This window comes from Ciona robusta, chromosome 4 (assembly GCF_009617815.1).
Source record: "Ciona robusta chromosome 4, ASM961781v2".
Classification (NCBI taxonomy): Eukaryota; Metazoa; Chordata; class Ascidiacea; order Phlebobranchia; family Cionidae; genus Ciona; species Ciona robusta.
In genome coordinates this window covers 6,117,119-6,133,689 of record NC_143238.1, presented here as the reverse complement: position 1 = coordinate 6,133,689, position 16,571 = coordinate 6,117,119, and the positions used below count along the sequence as shown (strand labels likewise).

General features: G+C 36.1%; 3 protein-coding genes across 5 annotated transcripts in view; all 3 read right to left on the bottom strand.

Annotated features, from left to right (window-relative positions):
* Positions 1-9,690, bottom strand: part of LOC149737104 (E3 ubiquitin-protein ligase UBR4-like) — a 59,667-nt gene extending 49,977 nt beyond the window's left edge. For 2 of the 3 annotated variants that reach the window (XM_089876257.1, XM_089876256.1), the window contains exons 1-22: positions 9,291-9,689; positions 8,841-8,935; positions 8,489-8,632; positions 8,029-8,124; positions 7,644-7,763; positions 7,151-7,364; positions 6,569-6,732; positions 6,134-6,207; positions 5,717-5,904; positions 5,208-5,382; positions 4,988-5,075; positions 4,530-4,631; positions 4,108-4,246; positions 3,579-3,660; positions 3,214-3,385; positions 2,795-2,940; positions 2,369-2,461; positions 1,967-2,074; positions 1,614-1,739; positions 1,093-1,374; positions 680-821; positions 117-216 (exon numbers count right to left, since the gene is read on the bottom strand). In XM_089876257.1, coding sequence (XP_089732383.1) covers positions 117-216; positions 680-821; positions 1,093-1,374; positions 1,614-1,739; positions 1,967-2,074; positions 2,369-2,461; positions 2,795-2,940; positions 3,214-3,385; positions 3,579-3,660; positions 4,108-4,246; positions 4,530-4,631; positions 4,988-5,075; positions 5,208-5,382; positions 5,717-5,904; positions 6,134-6,207; positions 6,569-6,732; positions 7,151-7,364; positions 7,644-7,763; positions 8,029-8,124; positions 8,489-8,632; positions 8,841-8,935; positions 9,291-9,397 — 2,957 coding nt within the window. In that variant the 5' untranslated portion in view covers positions 9,398-9,689. Of the gene's footprint in view, positions 1-116; positions 217-679; positions 822-1,092; positions 1,375-1,613; positions 1,740-1,966; positions 2,075-2,368; positions 2,462-2,794; positions 2,941-3,213; positions 3,386-3,578; positions 3,661-4,107; positions 4,247-4,529; positions 4,632-4,987; positions 5,076-5,207; positions 5,383-5,716; positions 5,905-6,133; positions 6,208-6,568; positions 6,733-7,150; positions 7,365-7,643; positions 7,764-8,028; positions 8,125-8,488; positions 8,633-8,840; positions 8,936-9,290 lie in introns of all 3 variants that reach the window. The other variant, XM_089876255.1, reaches the window with a different exon arrangement.
* A 449-nt stretch (positions 9,691-10,139) lies between these two features.
* Positions 10,140-13,887, bottom strand: LOC149737103 (uncharacterized). The gene is made up of 5 exons (XM_089876278.1): positions 12,605-13,887; positions 12,100-12,251; positions 11,486-11,683; positions 10,592-10,777; positions 10,140-10,413 (listed from the first exon to the last, which is right to left on the bottom strand). The coding sequence occupies exons 1-5, from the start codon at positions 13,834-13,836 to the stop codon at positions 10,274-10,276; spliced, it is 1,908 nt and encodes a 635-aa protein (XP_089732404.1). The 5' UTR covers positions 13,837-13,887; the 3' UTR covers positions 10,140-10,273.
* Positions 13,888-14,107: 220 nt separating this feature from the next.
* On the bottom strand, positions 14,108-15,148 carry LOC149737102 (uncharacterized). The gene is made up of 2 exons (XM_089876297.1): positions 15,029-15,148; positions 14,108-14,860 (listed from the first exon to the last, which is right to left on the bottom strand). Exons 1-2 carry the CDS (start codon positions 15,033-15,035, stop codon positions 14,121-14,123), a joined length of 747 nt encoding a protein of 248 aa, XP_089732423.1. The 5' UTR covers positions 15,036-15,148; the 3' UTR covers positions 14,108-14,120.
* Between the last annotated feature and the right edge of the window lie 1,423 nt (positions 15,149-16,571).

The window sequence follows — 16,571 nt, the reverse complement described above, 5'->3', positions numbered from 1 at the left end:
AATTCAGTATGTATAAAACACCTCTTAAGTAATGGGCCAAACCTGGTCCAAATCCTAGGGAGATATGACATGCCATTGCTGGACCTTACCCACATAAAATAGAATGTATGAAATACCTTGCTTTAAACTGGTCAGTTAAAGGTAGATTCTTCACCAGTCTGTAGGTCATGCAGAATGCGTAATGAATTATTTCAGTAGCAGGTAAAGATTCATCATCTGTATTTACAAATGTAGATTATAAACATGAACTTACAAATGTATTACATTAGTAATCTGTTACTTCTGCTACCAGGCATAATGTAATTTATGAATGAATGTGTCTGAAAAAGACTATGTTTATACCAAATAAGCCGCTATAAGGTTATTTACTTATTTATACATATCTCTTCTGTTACTTCTGCTACCAGGCATAATGGAATTAAACTTTTAGGAGCCCATCTGGTATAAAATAACTGATTTTACGTCTGGCAAGACTTCATCAGGGAATGTGAAAAACGTCGGAAATACAATACGCTTTTTTTGCATTATAACCGAATGGTACCAGGTTCGAGACTCAACGCTGCTATTATTGACAGCAAATGCCTCTAGACAAGACATCTAATAGACATTGCTCCAACCAAGTAATCACAAATGGGTTGTACAGTAACTCGGCCATATTGAACATGAATAAATATCCTACCTTGATTAACAGGTCTTGTTTTCTTGTTTTTCCCCACCATTGGTTTTGTATGCTGGTATAAACTACCTGCTTCCATGCAACCAAGTAATGCATCATATACTTGTGCATATTCTTCAGGATCTTCGCAAAGTATTTCCATTGCCTGAGGAAGGACAAACAGAGTTACAGCTTGGTTTAATTATACAGAATCAAGTACTGTACAGCTAGCTGAAACAACTATTTTTTATGAAGTTCTATATGGGGCTTTAATAGCCATGTATTATATACTTTATATGGATCTGTGAATCACCAGTTTCAATTCTATATGGAAATCTTTTTAATTTTTATCTCATTGGAGACCACATAATGCGTGTATTTGAGCACATAATATGTGTAGCTGAGCACATGGTGTGTGTATTTTAAAAAAATCTTACCATTTTATCCGGTGATCTCTTTTCTTCAGCAAAAGGCTCCCTGGCCCCAGCACTTAATTCAAAGTAGAAAGATGATTCCTTTGAGGAGTTCTTACTTTTCCCACCATCCCCAGTCTCTTGTGTGCTAAAAGGTCCGCTGGGTGGCAGCGAATTGTCACAACTCTTGTCAGCCAAGCCAGCAGAAAACTTTTTCACAGAATCGTATTTTTTTCTTGTTGTCAGGTTTTGAGTAACGTCCGTTGATGAAAGGACGCCGTGGATTAGGAAAAAGTTCCAATGGACCTTAGGAATACAAATTACAATACAAATTACAAGCTACAGCTTGCTTTTAGGTTTACAGTTATTTTTACTGTCAGTATTTTAATGTAATAGGAACTGTGATTAGAACAAAACACCAAAAACAAATTATAACTTTTTTTTTTCCACTCCACATTTTATTTTTTGATTAAGTTTGATGTTTTTATTGTTTTTTATTTTATTTTTTTCCAAAAGATCATCATTGACATTTCATTAATCCTTACCTGTTTCATGAGTTCTTCTGGAGGAGAGGAATAATGGAAGATCAGGTGATCCAGGAGAATGGTTAACCGGATCGTAGAGATCGGGATTTTGTTTTTTTCATCAAGAAGCACGATGGCATTTGTAACCTTAATATTTATTATTTAAGTTAAAATATTTATTGTTTAAGTTGTAATATTTATTGTTTTAAGTTGAAACTTATTGATCAGTTTAAAATTATTTGTTTTTTGCATAGCCATTTCACAAAACAGGTATCGGCCATTAGGGGATAATGGGTCAATCCCGGCCCCAATATTAGGACCCATGGCGTACCATGATACGAGACCTCAGAATACAGCCCTTTAGATCATCTTACTTTTTTAAAGAAAGCTTTCTTTGCATCTGCAGTCAATGTATGGAAGAGGAAAACAACAAGTTGAAAGACTTCAACTTTTACATTGGAGCCAACATCATCATGCAAACCCTACCAATAACATTTGGAAAAAATTAGACGTTTATTTTACATAGCCTTTTTTGTTACTGTTCCGTTAGTATTCTTTTTGTTTAATTAGAATTGAAGCCATTACGTCACAATCGTCATTATTACTGTTCAATGTCTGTTGCAAATAGAAAATTTTTGATTGAAGTTTCATTAAATTCAAAAGTACTAATTTTTAACAAAAACACCAATTTTTAATTTTACGAAAATTTAAACGTAATAATGAAAAACAAAATTAAAAAAGTCATGTTTTTACAAAAAACTAAACCATTAACTTACAGAATAAACATCCACTAATAGATTGGTGAAGTTCAACACAGCTTCATCATTGCTGGATGACTTACTTGCTTCTTGCTGTCTTCGTATTAAAATCTGAATCCAATATTTTGTATAAAATGAATTGTTTGAAACCCATATTATATTCAGTATTCACATAACTTAATTGCTCCAACCCAGTAGTCATTAATGGGTTGTCTAAATTGTCAGCCATGCACAAAAAAACAATTACCCACAAAGTTACTAACAGAACAATTCGTAAGCAGGCACGAAACAAAACATCCATGTTATAACGACTGTTGTTGCCCCACCACGCGAGGATAAAGTAAGATACATTCATTTATTCACATTCATTCATGTTACATTACATTAATGCTACATTCATTCATACTACATTTATTCAATCACATTCATACTACATTACATTACCTGAGCAAGTATAGACATCTCATAAGGTCCAAGTAACAGCCAGCTATTTTTCGGCTTTTCCAATATTATCTTCAATAATTCGTCACTTGCGTTTTTTGCTGAACTTTTTGCAACGATTTTACTCAAGAGACCCATAAGCTCAATGCCTGATAAATACAACATGGGATTTATTTACTTCAATTACAAAAACAGTATATACAATTCTGTTCCTGAGACTTTAAATTCAAAACCTTTTTTATGAAGTTTTTATTTTAAATCTCTGATTTATTTAAATATTGCCATTTTATTCAATAGAAATAATATACACAATCCTATTTCTCCGATTTTAAATTACAAACAAAAATTTTTTTTTTTTTCAATCGTATTTGAGTCTTTGTTTAACTGAGAAAAAAAGAAAAAACAGTATATACAATTGTAACCTTCAGATTTTGCAGCATTTGAGGCCCCGTCAATCATCTGTACCATAGATATCAATTTCATTAAAACGTCCGAAGTAAGGCTGGAGAAAAAGTAGGTGGAAACACTGGAATTTTGCGAGGAGAGAAAACGAACAACTAGAGTTCGGAATAACTTTCCACAAAAGTCAAGAATCTGAGGATAAAGAATTTAAAAGTAAATAACATTTAATAATAAGTGACGCAGCTAAAAAATGTAAATTTATACCCCTTCCTTATTTTTTAGATTGTGAACCGTTATGCAGCAGGATAAACGTGTTTACATGGAAGTAATATTTAAACAATTTGTCTTCACAGATAAATATAGAAACTACGTTCATGCCACTTACACCAGATTGGGTTGAAATCAAAGGGAAAAACGGGATTGGTTTTTCAGCTTGACTTTGATCAGATACTTGATGTTTATGAGCCCTGGAAAATCAAATATAAATCTCACGATTAACCACGGAATTTTAATAGATTTATAAACTAGTGGCAACCAAACGTTTGACTATTTCCCTCTAATTAAATATAAATATGTTTTTAACTGTAAACATGTTTTAACAACTGTTGTTTTGTCACTTTATCCTGTTTTTTTGTTTAAAATATTTCAAAATGTTTGCTACCATAATCGAAGAGACAAATAACAGTTATTGTTATTTTATATTATTATTATTATTTCTATCCAATTAGGGGTCACTGAATAAATGAAAACTTCTTTACCCACACAGGCTCCTATAACACGGGTGTTCTGCTTCATACAATTCATGTTAGATTCAGTTACATTCAAGTTATATTCATTCATTCATGCATTACCTTCATACTATCATGTTTATAAATATCTGATAACAAAATATTAAATATTGAGGTTCAGAATACCTGCTGGATCTTGCTGATGTTTCCAATGATGGCAATTGTGAAGCAGGTATTATGCAAATAGGGGCTGGGTAGAAGTTCTCACCAGATAATAACTTGGTCATATATTCACCAAGAATATACGAGTCAAGACTGGATGTATCTGGTTTAAGATTGTAAAGTTTTGCACTGTGGTGTGGGGTTAAGAGAATTTTGCACTGTGGCTTTTTTAAAAAACGAATTTTTATAGGAAAAACATTTAGGCGCAAAAATAAGTTAGAACTTTGCACCGTGGTATAAAGCTAGAAATGTAGGCAATATTCCCCTTTTTACTTATTTTACTATACCAGCGTATAACCACAACAGTTACAATATTAAACAAACACATTAATTAATGAGGTTCCCCATGTTTTTACACCTTCTTGCACCCGTAATCGTAAACATACCAGCAGATGAATCTGATTCTTCATTAGAGCTTGTGCAGTCGTATGTGTCGTCAGTGCAATCACCATCGTCATCTGAAGCACCGGAATCATGTTTGGATGATTCTGTGCAAATTTTGGTATCTTAAGTCATGTTAAGTGGAGTAGCCAGGGGAGGGTAAGGGGCAATGACAACCCCCTTAAAAAAAAGTTGTTTTTTTTTAATTGTGTATATATACTGTATGCTATATTTTAAAATAACTTTTTTGAAACCCCAAGCTTATTTTTTTCCAACTGCACTACTGGCCATGTTATTTAAATTTTAAGCAAAATTTAGGGTAACATTGGTAGTTCTGTTGTCTAAATTATTGTGCCAAATTCAATAGACATTGGTAGACACCAAGCAAGTTGCCCTTTTTTTGCCATGGCTACTTATTATGTTTAAAATCCATTACAATAGTGTAAATAACTTATTAACTTACTCTCTGGTTGATGTTTCACTTGTTTTGTTGAATGAACTTCTTCAAAGCAAGCATGTGCTGAGTTGACTAGCAGAGAGACCACCTGGTACTGAAATGTATTGAATAAATTAAGTTGTGATTAGCACAAAAACCAACAAAAGGTAGGGTGGGGGAACATGGACCACCTTTTCATTCTATTTTCTGGTTTCATAAATAAAAAAGTAAATAAAAACATGCATACATTGTTGGTGAAATATCCAAGTATAGCAGTTGCTGAATTAGGAGTTGCAACATCGCTTGACAGTGTTGAAAGAGGTGTCACATCACTTTTATAACCCCCCTCACCATCACATTCTTGCAAAATATCCGAGATCTCATGAACCAGTAGTGACGTCATTGCTCTTGCCAATGTATAGCTAAGAATAATAAACAAAACTAAATAAATAATATAATACTTAATTAAATCTTTTTTTTATTTGCATTCACAAATTGAATAAATGTAACTTATAAATATGTTCTTATATTGTAAATTACCCCAAAAAATGTTCAATAACGGTAAAACAAAAAAAAGTAAAATTGTTTTAGTGTCCTTTATTTTGCATAAAGTTACCCCATTATATACATAGAATTGCTATATAGAGTTTGACCATGACTTTAAGATCAGTTTCTCTGTCTAAGAAAAAACCTGATCTTGTAAAAAAATAAACAAATATATGTACAGCTGATTTTAAATAAAAAACACATTTTTACCACGAATTTCTTGCTTTCCTGAACTTTATTGTATCTTTGGCTGCGTTGCATTCAGTTAACACTTGGTCCACACAAGTTAAAGCAGATAACAGATGTAGGCAAGCGTAGAATTGAAAGTTGAAACATACATCGCAGCTGAAGCGTTCGGATTCATCCAGATACTCACAAAGTGTCTGGTATGCACGAATCTGAAAATTTTCAGATATTTTGTAAATATTGATGGCCTGATTTGATTAAGTATTTAGGGTTGAGTAAAATAAGCACCTAATAGTTATTTACGTAATTAGTGAAGAATCGTCAGGTACAGAAAAGGCTGCTGGAAATTGTTAGAGGTTGGTATTTCGGGGTTAGTGGTTAACAGATACTGTAGGGGGAATATTATTCACTAGCAAGCATGTATCTACAGGCATCACTTACACATGTCTTCACCAAACTTCCAGCTTCTTCAATGCTTTCATCCTTCTGATGTGAAACTCCTTGCTCCACAGATTCTACACAAACAAATGTAATGTATTCAGTTGTTTATGCCCAGTAAATTGTCCAATATATAACATAGGTTCTTGTCTTGGATAAGTAAAGTAAAAATGCATGGTGGCAAATTTTATTAAAAAACTTATAAACAGCTATGAAAAGCAGTTTTTGCATTGAGTAAATAAAGTAAAAGGGCGTAAAATGCAGAAATGAAGGCAAAATACAGTAGTTCCCATAGTTTTCCTGTTTATGACTTTTTAACAGAATTTTCAACAAAAAGCATAAATTTAAAAATGCAGTCAAAATACATTAGTTTTACAAAAACATTGAACTTTGTTATAGAATAGGTGGTATACCATGGTATCGTAGTATTTAACCTACCTTTATATAGTACAGCACTTGCCACAACAACCTCAAACCCACAGCATAAACCCCCAAGTACAAGTTGTATGTTGGATTTGAACTGCGCCATGTCCCTCGGTTGGAACAATGGTGTGTGTGTTGCATCACAAATGATGCTTATGTCATTTTTTAACTGGGAAAGCCTATGGTAAAATGAATGGTGAGAATTTAAGATGTAGAATTAGGTCACAAAGGATTTATAAAGAGTTAAACTTTACAAGATTAGTAGAAAAATGATATTTTTTAGTGCAGAAAATAAGATGATATTTTTTATACAGAATATGATATTAACACCACAAAGTTAAACAGGCTGAGTAACCAAATCTGATAAAAAAAAACCTTACGTATGGATAATGCACGGGCATTGTTAAAACACCCATATACACGGTGTTTGGAGTCAGTGTGCACTGTTCTTAGTCTATTAAAAGGGGGGCAGCTGATTGAGGTGTTTAGAAACAAAATAAGAAGGGTTCAAGCCTGTATTAGGACTAACGAGGGTCACTTTCAACACAATTAATAATTAATTAATAATAGTTAAACAAACAATGTTAAAAATCTTACATTGAATACACTGCTTTGGCATTTGTGGATGAGAGGTCAAAACTTGGCTGTTTTTCACCGTGTTGTCCAATGGCTGATACAACAGTGTTGTGTTTTGCCAGGTATGGAGACAATAAAGGTAGCTTGAGCAGATTGTTGAGTAAGTTATGTTGTAATGCAAGAATACGAAGTGCATTTGAATTGGAGGAACGTAGTTGGGATAAAACGTCTTTACCTGTTTTGGATGATATGAATGTAATTTTATTGTGTTTGGAATTTATTTCAGTTATATAAACTTAAATTAATCTAGTTTTATTTATTTTTACTAGTGTGGGGGGGAATATCCAGATCTAGTTTTAAACAGTTAACAACAGTCTACAGGAGTCGTGAGAATATGGTTTTATAGTTCTTTAAATGTTCTTTGTTTACTACCAAATGGGACAAGGAAATTAAATGAAAAGGTATCCCATCTTCCCCCACCTTACTATTCCATTTTTCAAACCCAAAAACTTACCACTATCTGCAACGTCTGCATTGGTTTGAAGGAAAGCAAACATATCAAGGGGGGAGTCTTGTTTTCCATCTTCTGCAGCATCACTGTCAATCATCTTTATATCACTTGGTAATGTGGGGCCTTTAATTGAAATAACATTTTTACGTCAATTTTTAATTGAAACAACATAAGGTCGTTATTGGCAAATCACCAATCGTTTTAACAGTTTTTGCGACTTGTTTTTGTAGGTCACATATAAACTGCGACACAAATTAGATTCACTAACGGCTCATCTGTAATAAAAACATGGTATATTTCAGGCGTTTCTTCTGCCACACAGCAATACTTCATCGGGGAAAGTAACAGAATATAGATTCACTAGCTTTGAATTTAAAGTTGACATTACCTGTATCTTCATGCTTGATGACCAACATTGGAAGATTTGAAGATTTAATTAAAGTTGTCAGGATCATTTCATCAGCATTACTTAAGCCTTCACCCTCTGTTTACAAAACACAACATTATTTATCTATCACGACGTAGTCTACACTCTACAGTAGTTCTGTTCTAGTTTGATAAGGTACTGCAGCGTGGTACAGCTTGGGTCCAAGTATTTAGGCCAGGATTGGACTATTACCCCAACACCCAAGGTGCTACAGCAGTGCTTTGTAACCAGTGCGCACAAAACATCAGAATTATGGGTGGTATTTAAAAAAAAAGAATGGTATTACTACAAATCGGTTTCTAAAAACATAGGCTATAACTTTAAACAGTTTTAAACAGCTCAAAACTTTATTAAGACTGTTCAAAACTTTATTTACAGAAACAACAACAACTAAAAAACATTTATAAATGTCTTTACATACCACATAATGCTCGTAGTATCTTCATCAAATGCTGTTTGGTAACAGTGGCATTTGGTGGCAATCCAAAACCATCAAAGTGGGAGACGCAGTACTCCAACACTACATGACATGCATCCGTTACTTGATTCAGTAACGTCTTGAGAACTATAAAAGAAATTGGTTTTGAAAATGATCAACAACTAATTTTGATCAATGCAACAATGTAAAAAATTTACTATTAACAGCATAGGCTAGCATTTAATTCTTTCCAGGTTAAAAAATATAAAAAAACATAACAGCACGTTGCGAATAAAATGTTTTTTTTTGTTCCACATTGTATAGTAAAAAGTACAGTCTTATAAACAAAACGTACCTGAATCACATTTGGACAGATAGTTTCCAGATAACAACATAAACGAAGCATAGAAGCTGGTGAAACTAGCGTCATGAGTCAATATCTTCTGTTTGCTGAAAAGCAGAAGAAAATATAGACATTTGCATGTGGCAATATATTTATGATTTTTTGAAAGTTAGGCACTAGTGAAGAATCTTTCAGTACATAGGAGAATAGGCTGGTGGAAAGTGTTAGTGGTTGTGGTTAGGGGGTTAGGTGTTGATGGTTAGGGGGTTATTAGTGGTAATAGGGATTAGTAGTTAGTGGTTATAGGGGTTAGACGGTTATTGGTTAGTAGTTAGGTGTTAGTGGTTAGCAAATAAGGTGGGGGAAGACTCTTTACTTGCACCAAGTTATGTTTTACATAGGATTTTTGGTGCTAGTGAAGAATCTTCCCCCTACATTATCTGATATTACGAATTAACTTACTTGTTTATTAGGGTTTCAGTGAGCACTTTTACATATTTCAAGTCTGTTTCAGTTGTTTTAGTTGTTCCACTTAAAAGTGGTTGCACAACCAAGTTCCAGTCGATCATTTTGAAGTAACATGTATTTTCGCGTAGTATTTTTCTAAATACACATTACAATATCTCTGCAAATAATATCACAGCAAAGTAAACGGTGCGAGTGAATCAGCGCACTACTAGACTATGACCCGCTACAGTTATGCTGTAAAGTTTTCGTGCAAAAATGTAAACATAACAGCTGTGAATAAGCAAAACGTTTGGCCAAAATGAAAAAAAAAACATTTACCACAGTCAATATCAAAATCTCAATACTCATTATTTCCGTGCAGCGTGCGCACAGCACACACGTTGGACACCAAGTGCACAAAATGGACACCCTATTAAATGTGCAGTGTGTTGTGTTTTGTGTACAAAACGCGGAGTTTTTGAATACGACTGAATGGCCTAAATAAACAGTCTCAACACTGACGAGCTAACATAATGCACATCGGTATGCCTGCAGCCGTTCACCTGACGAAACAAACACAACCCACAAGAGAGCAAGCCTTAATGAATAAGCACGTATTACATTTAGGACAATTTTAATGAACCCCTTTTACTGCCACGGTCGACCATGTTCGAAAACAAACCAGACGACTTTATTTTCCACTGACTTATGAATGGCCTTTAATTGGAATAGCTAATCATTTAATACTTGAAGAAATCTAGATAATCTTTAATATATATTAGGGTGGGGGAGATAGGACAGATTGAGCACATCATATCAAAACATCCTGATCGTGTTTAAACAAATAACAGCGGTCTATGGGAGTCGTGAGGATACGGTTTTGTAATTCTTTGAATGTTCTTTGTTTACTATCACATGGGACGATGAAGTAGATTAAACAGGTGTCTCATCTCCCCCCCACCCTACTACATACCAACACTTAGCATGTTAACGATTTATTACAGTTTTCTTTTAGCTATTAATCTTGGTCTATTTTTAGGTTTGTCATTGTTGTTTTCCGACGCCAAAGCTTCGGTTGAATCGAAGTCGTTGTCTGTAGTTGATACTTTTCGTGCTTGAGTGGTAACAGCGTTTAATTCTAGAAAAATATCAAAATGAAAAGAGAACACTATTGCTGTATACTATGTGGGTAAGGCCCCTTTTAAGTTCTGCAGCTATATAGTCTACGCTTTATCTTTAGGCGCTTCGTGTCTACATATTAAAATTTCCCAAAGTTTACATAACTTTGTGAAAAAACCGACTATAACCTGATTCACCTTTATTTTTTCCCGCTTGCTGTGCCCGGGCTTTTGACGAATCAAAGAAGTTAATTCTATATCCGCTAGACGGCGCTAGGTGTTCCATGCTGTGATCTGTCGCATTGGGAAGCTCCCAGGGGTCAGCTGGTCGAATTTCGCGTTTCAAAAACAAAGACATTTTTGGAAATTGTATTTCTCTAACTCCTGTAAACAAGGAATTTTGCGACTTGACGTCACTAATTAAATGTGCAAATTTGCAAACGAAACTTCGGTCCTTTTCAGACCATTTAAAGGGCCTAAACACACCCCACGTCACTTTTATTTTTTATGGTAAATTCATAAAGCGACCGTTTTATTGATTCCAAAAATACTTTGCTTATTAAAATTGGTCCAGTATAGGCGGAGATATTCGTTCTCAAACAGTGATCTCTAGCGCTATCCTTTTTTTACTACGAGCTTCGTGATTGTGACGTAGGAACGTACTAGTCACGTGACTGATTCATTCATTAAAGCGAAACCTGCGTTTTTTTTGTGCTTTTTTGCGTTTTTTTAGTTCTCTCGTTTTTCGCTGAAAACACTGCCTCTCGCCTTTCTGAATGAGAGCGGCCACGCTTCAACAACTTTGTGACGTATTTGTCACGTGGGTAGTACACTTCTTAATTTTTTTCGCCACGCAACTTTCAAATCAGTTTTTTGAATTTCACGGTGTTTGAGCTGGAATATCTTTGGTTATACAGAACCGATTAAAACAAGTAAGGTGTCGTTGGAATTAGAAAAACACACTCTATCGATTAAAGCGAAGTACATTTGGGGTGTGTTTAGGCCCTTTAAGAACATATGGACAAAAGATGTGCGTCAGAATTACAATGCCCTTTAAGGTACATCAACATACACAAATTTCCAATAGTTTACCTGCCATTGGTGCTGTCGTAGCTTCTTCTTGGTAACTTGCCATTCGTGGCAAATTGTTTGGAGTCTTAACTCTTTCTTTGGGCGGTGTGACACTTGCCATTCGCGGAGTTGTACATTTGTTTACAACCTCAACTTGAAATGGCGACGTCACGAGATCTCTTGTGACGTTGTAACTACTGTGGTTGCCTCGGTAAAAATCTGTTAAAAAAAAAGATAAGAAAACAAATCTAATTTGGAAAAAAAAACAGAACGATTCACTTATTCAAAAGGAAGCAAAGATTGGAGCTTCGAACCCCTCAGCTCCGTACTAGAAGCGGGCACGCTATAAACCGCACGCAAACTATAGACAAGCAGTAAGTATGATTAACGTAGTTTATCTTTACTTAACACAACATAAACTCGCTTTATCTCTCCAGCGAAGATTAGGTTAATTAAAACAATGAATGGATGGGAACTAGCACCAAAACAGCAGTCGTTATAAACACGATGCGGCTAAAACTACTTGAGCAATAGTATATCGAATAAAGGCGTGGTTCAAAAATTAAATAACCCTTCCCGCCACAGCGATGTTTTTATAACAATCCTTTATTAAAACAAACAACCGCGCTGCATACCTTCATTATTATTGGGGTCTATTTTCGGTAAATTTATCTGTGACGTCATAGTCGCAGTTGTTGGGCGTTCGTTCTTCGATATTGTGACGTCACAATCAAATGTTTGTCTCCTTTCTTCTAATTCGTTCCAGAATTCTCTCGAATTTATTATTCTGAATTTAAAAAAATATTTTTTAAACAAAATGAAATTTTGTTTTATTTGTGACTAAAATTCAAAAAAAAAAATATTCTGTTCGAAATTATCGGCTGCCTTTAAGCCATATAGGGTTCGAGGCTTGTCGCTGCTATCATTGTTCACAAGACCCTAAACTTTAATTGCGCCAAGCCAATGGCTGCTAATGGGTTGTTCAAATTGCCAGTCAGGCCAGGCCATATAGCCATACATAAAAAAACAATCACCCTTAAAATTACGTGTTTAGTAATCCGTAAGAAGCCACAAGGTTATAAAATATGTAACTCTTTGTATTTGCCTGTAGAACAAATACAAACATAAATGTGATCACACCTGTAATTTAATTCTTTTTCCGGTGGCAATTCCATTTGGGTTAAATCGCGCGCTTTGTATTGTGACATCATTTCTCTTCTCTCCCCGCTTTTTGTTCCTCGGCGCCACCTCGTGACGAAGTCCCCACTGAGGCCAGAGCCAGTTTGAATGAAATCTGAGATTTCGGTTCCTAACATTAAGCTTGGAGCTGTGGATTTCCCGGTTCGTGGTGTAGGGAAGGTCTGAACGTTCGGGGTGTGTTCTCTCTCCTCTATAAGGTGTGCGGGGACGTAGAACCGTCGTTGCTTGTTTAATCTGATTCCTGGGCTCTTACCCATCTGTTCCCGGTAAAAAATATTGTCTGCCAGCATGTCTGATTCAACTCTGCTCATTGCCGCCATCTTGCGGGAGTAAAAATTCCGCTCGACCTCGTCGAAGACACACGAGTTAGAAGTTGTGGTCGCTTCGGTGCTCGCGTGAGAATTAGAACGAGAAACATTCGGGCACCCATACATCATAGTGGGCATTCCTCGAATGCGTCTACTGCTCAATGGCCTCGCATCTCGAATGGGCGCGAATTTTTCCAATGTCTTCTCTAGCACGTCGCAAAGTTCGATTTTAAAAACGCGAGTTTTTGGTCTTGACTCTAAAATTGGTGACTTCGACAACTTTTTGTTTGTTTCTGTGTTTTCCTTTTTAACTTTTGGCGATTCCTTTTTAATTTCTTGGCTTAAAATTTCTCCTTTTAAAATATTCCCAGTAATCTCTGGAGTTATTCCAGCTGTTGCAATACTTTCTTTTGGATCCTGCGGTGCTTCAGAAACATGTCCCGCAACATTTAACAAACTCTTCTCGTCGGCAACAGTACTACGCCTTTCAAGACCACAATTACCGTCAAATGACGTGGATTTGTCAACTTTTTCGGACCCCGCCACATCTGCCCCCGTTGCTTGTACACCTACACCCACAGACAAAGGTTCCGCTTTCTTTACTTCGCATTTTTCGCATTTCTTTAACTCAGGGGCTTTTAACAACTTCACATTAGACGGGTACTGAACACTGACGTCATTTCCCATTGATGATGTCACAATTGGGCCACAAAAAGGTATTTGTTGGTTACCAATCCACCGCGCAGGTTGTTTATCAAAATCATTCATCCGGCAGTTGGCGCACCGTGATCGGATTTTTTTCTTACTTTCTGTGATGAAAGTGTGACGATCGCTCGACGAACTCGATGCGTATTCACTCTCCATGGATGACGTCAAAGATGACGTCAAACACGGTTTTGCCTTGATGACTTCCTTACCTGTTGCATAGTTACAATATTGTTTAATATTTATCTGCCAGTGAGTGTAGTGAGTCTATTTATTCTCGCACGGAGTGTAAAAACGGTTTTTATAACATGGGTGTTCTGTTTCACCCCTCTCGTGCGCGCGTACGAGTTACCACTTGTGTAACTTTGTGAGTCAATGTTTTTATGAACCTATAACGAACCAATTGGTTGGAGCAATTGCCATTAAATACCCTGCACTTTTTTTTAAACAAATAAATAAAGTTTTGACGACTTTTTGTACACTAAACAGTCAAAATATTTAAACTCACTTTTGAGCTTCGTCCGGCTATCACGTGACTTTCTTCTTTTGTCAACAGTTGTCTTGGCAACAGCGATGACGTTGTTCCCGGTTTGTTCTGATTGGTCCACGACCTCTGGAAGGGTGTTTACCGCGACTTCGGTTGTATGACGTAATAATCCTGTTGTTTCCGTTTGTCTGTTGTTATTCTGACGTAACCACCAGCTTGGTAACAAAACGCGTGGTTCTGACGTCACCGTGACGTCATTGGGTACGTATTTGGTTTCAAACTGAGTTGAATTATCGTGAAGTCGAATTGTTTTAGATGAGGTTTGTGTGTCTGGTGGTCTTTGATGTTGGTTAGTACGTGACAATGCTGTTTGTTCATCTTGTGTTTGTAATAATGGTTTCGCGGGTTGGGGAACTCCTGGTTGATTATTGTCGAACAAAGCAGGCTCTTCTGGTATGACGTCATCCAGCTTCGCGCGTTCGCTCACCATCCGAAGAAGAGCGAAATATTCTTCACATGTTCTTGCGATGGAGTCGGTAAGAGGAGTGGGAGGAAACTCCTTCTCCTCAGGAGCAGCAGGAGCAACATCTGTGGAGGAGCTTGGCTCTGGAGTGAGAGGGGTAAGGGGAGGAGGTTTCTCTTTATGCTCGGGGAGAACAAGAGTGGGAAAAGTGAGTGAGCTCTTTTTATTTGCAGCTGAAATAAAAATGTAAAATATTGGAATCTCATTCTAAAAAAGAATTAGAGGAACTATACAAACGCGAGAATATAACAAAACGAGTAAATCAGTATCAAAATTGAAACCCGCAGTGCTGGGTAAATACTGGGGCAAAAACGAACCTGCCACTATCGCTAAATACTTACATTTCATTTTATTTGATTGTTTCAAATCTGTGGTTGTGTTCGCGGGTTTTGCTGCCTGTTTATCAATTGTAGTTTTGTTGTCGCTGGAAAATAAACGTGAAGATTAGATCGAGCATCTTGTTAATCGTTGTATACAAAACAATTTATTAGGTTGCTTCACCATGCCTAATGTGTGACTTGGCCAAAGCGGCTACGATTTAAGGTTTGGGGCAAACAGTTACCACGCGTAACCGTGTGAATGGATAAGAAGTTATTTATCGTCGCAAGGCGGGGTAACGACAGTCATTATACCATACGTGTTCAGTTTCATACAGCTCGTTCCAGATTACCAGTTACCAAGCATGTTACTTGGTGAGTGACCGAATGTAACAAACTTTACCTTTCTTTCACCACAGGTTTAATCCGAACTTTTAACTTTGAAGATTTCTTTCCAACTTGACGTAATATGACCTCATCATGTACAACCGGTGCTACCAAGGCTTCTACGTCTCGTGACGTCACCGCCGATGACGTCATATCGTCTAAATCGCGTCTGTACTTCCTCATTTCGTTCTCTAGTTCTCGAAGCGCCTTTTTCTCTCGGTTTCGCAAAGTTGTCAGCGTCGATTCCAACATTTTTAACTCCAGAGCGTTTTTCCGCACGGCGACGCTGGACACTAAACTATCGAATCTTCCACGAGCCGGACCAGGTCCTTGCTTTTGCTCATAGCATCTACCGCCACCTTGCGGGTAGGATTTTGCAACTGCACGATGCCCAAAGTTTCGACGCATCATTTTTACTAGTAGCAATTTCTTACACGATTCAAAAAGCCCAAAACAAAAGTACCAAGCAATGATAATAAAAAAAAACTGTCAAAATGAACACAAAACCTATACCGTTCTTGGATCACTGAACATTAAAAACTAATGTTTAGTTGCAGAAATTTGTACAAGAATCGAAAAATTAAAACAATATCCGTACTATGCAAATGAAACGTGACCAACACTTTCGTACTTTTTCATACTTCTTATTCGTACTTATTGCTTGAAGAAATATTTTTTCAAAACTTTTTTTAAAAACCATTTCCAAAACTGTAAAATGCTGTAACCCCCTGAAAACTGCCGTACGGACTCCAGTTTAAGAACCGCTGTTCTATACCTTTTTATTATAATTCAATGCCATCGCATAATTAACCGCATATATCGATCACGATCAAACTCTTATAACGTCAAGTGTTCGTTTCCACCAACCACCAAGTACAACGTTGGCATAAAGCCCTTGAACGTTAGATTAAAAATACCGTAGGTTCACGTGCTAGTACGATAGATCGATTTTTAAACTTGTTCAAGTCTTTGTAGTTCATTTTCAAGTGCTTTGGGTAAAAAACAAAACCATATATAAACACGATTAGAGTGTTTTTTTTATAGCTTCATACTAATGCAATAAAAGTTGCGTTTTTTGTGTAAAAATGCTAAAGTATTTATAGAAGTGAAGCCAAGCTTGGCGCCTCTTAATCTTACAATTTATAACTTTTTAGCTGCAAAAACACAAGATGTTTTTATC

Coding starts and splice junctions, on each gene's coding strand:
- LOC149737103 (XM_089876278.1), bottom strand. CDS start 13,836: ATGGAGAGTGAATACGCATCGAGTTCGTCGAGCGATCGTCACACTTTC. Junction 12,252..12,604: donor GAAAAAGAATTAAATTACAG/GTGTGATCACAT, acceptor TTTTAAATTCAG/AATAATAAATTCGAGAGAAT. Junction 10,414..10,591: donor GCAAGCGGGAAAAAATAAAG/GTGAATCAGGTT, acceptor ATATTTTTCTAG/AATTAAACGCTGTTACCACT.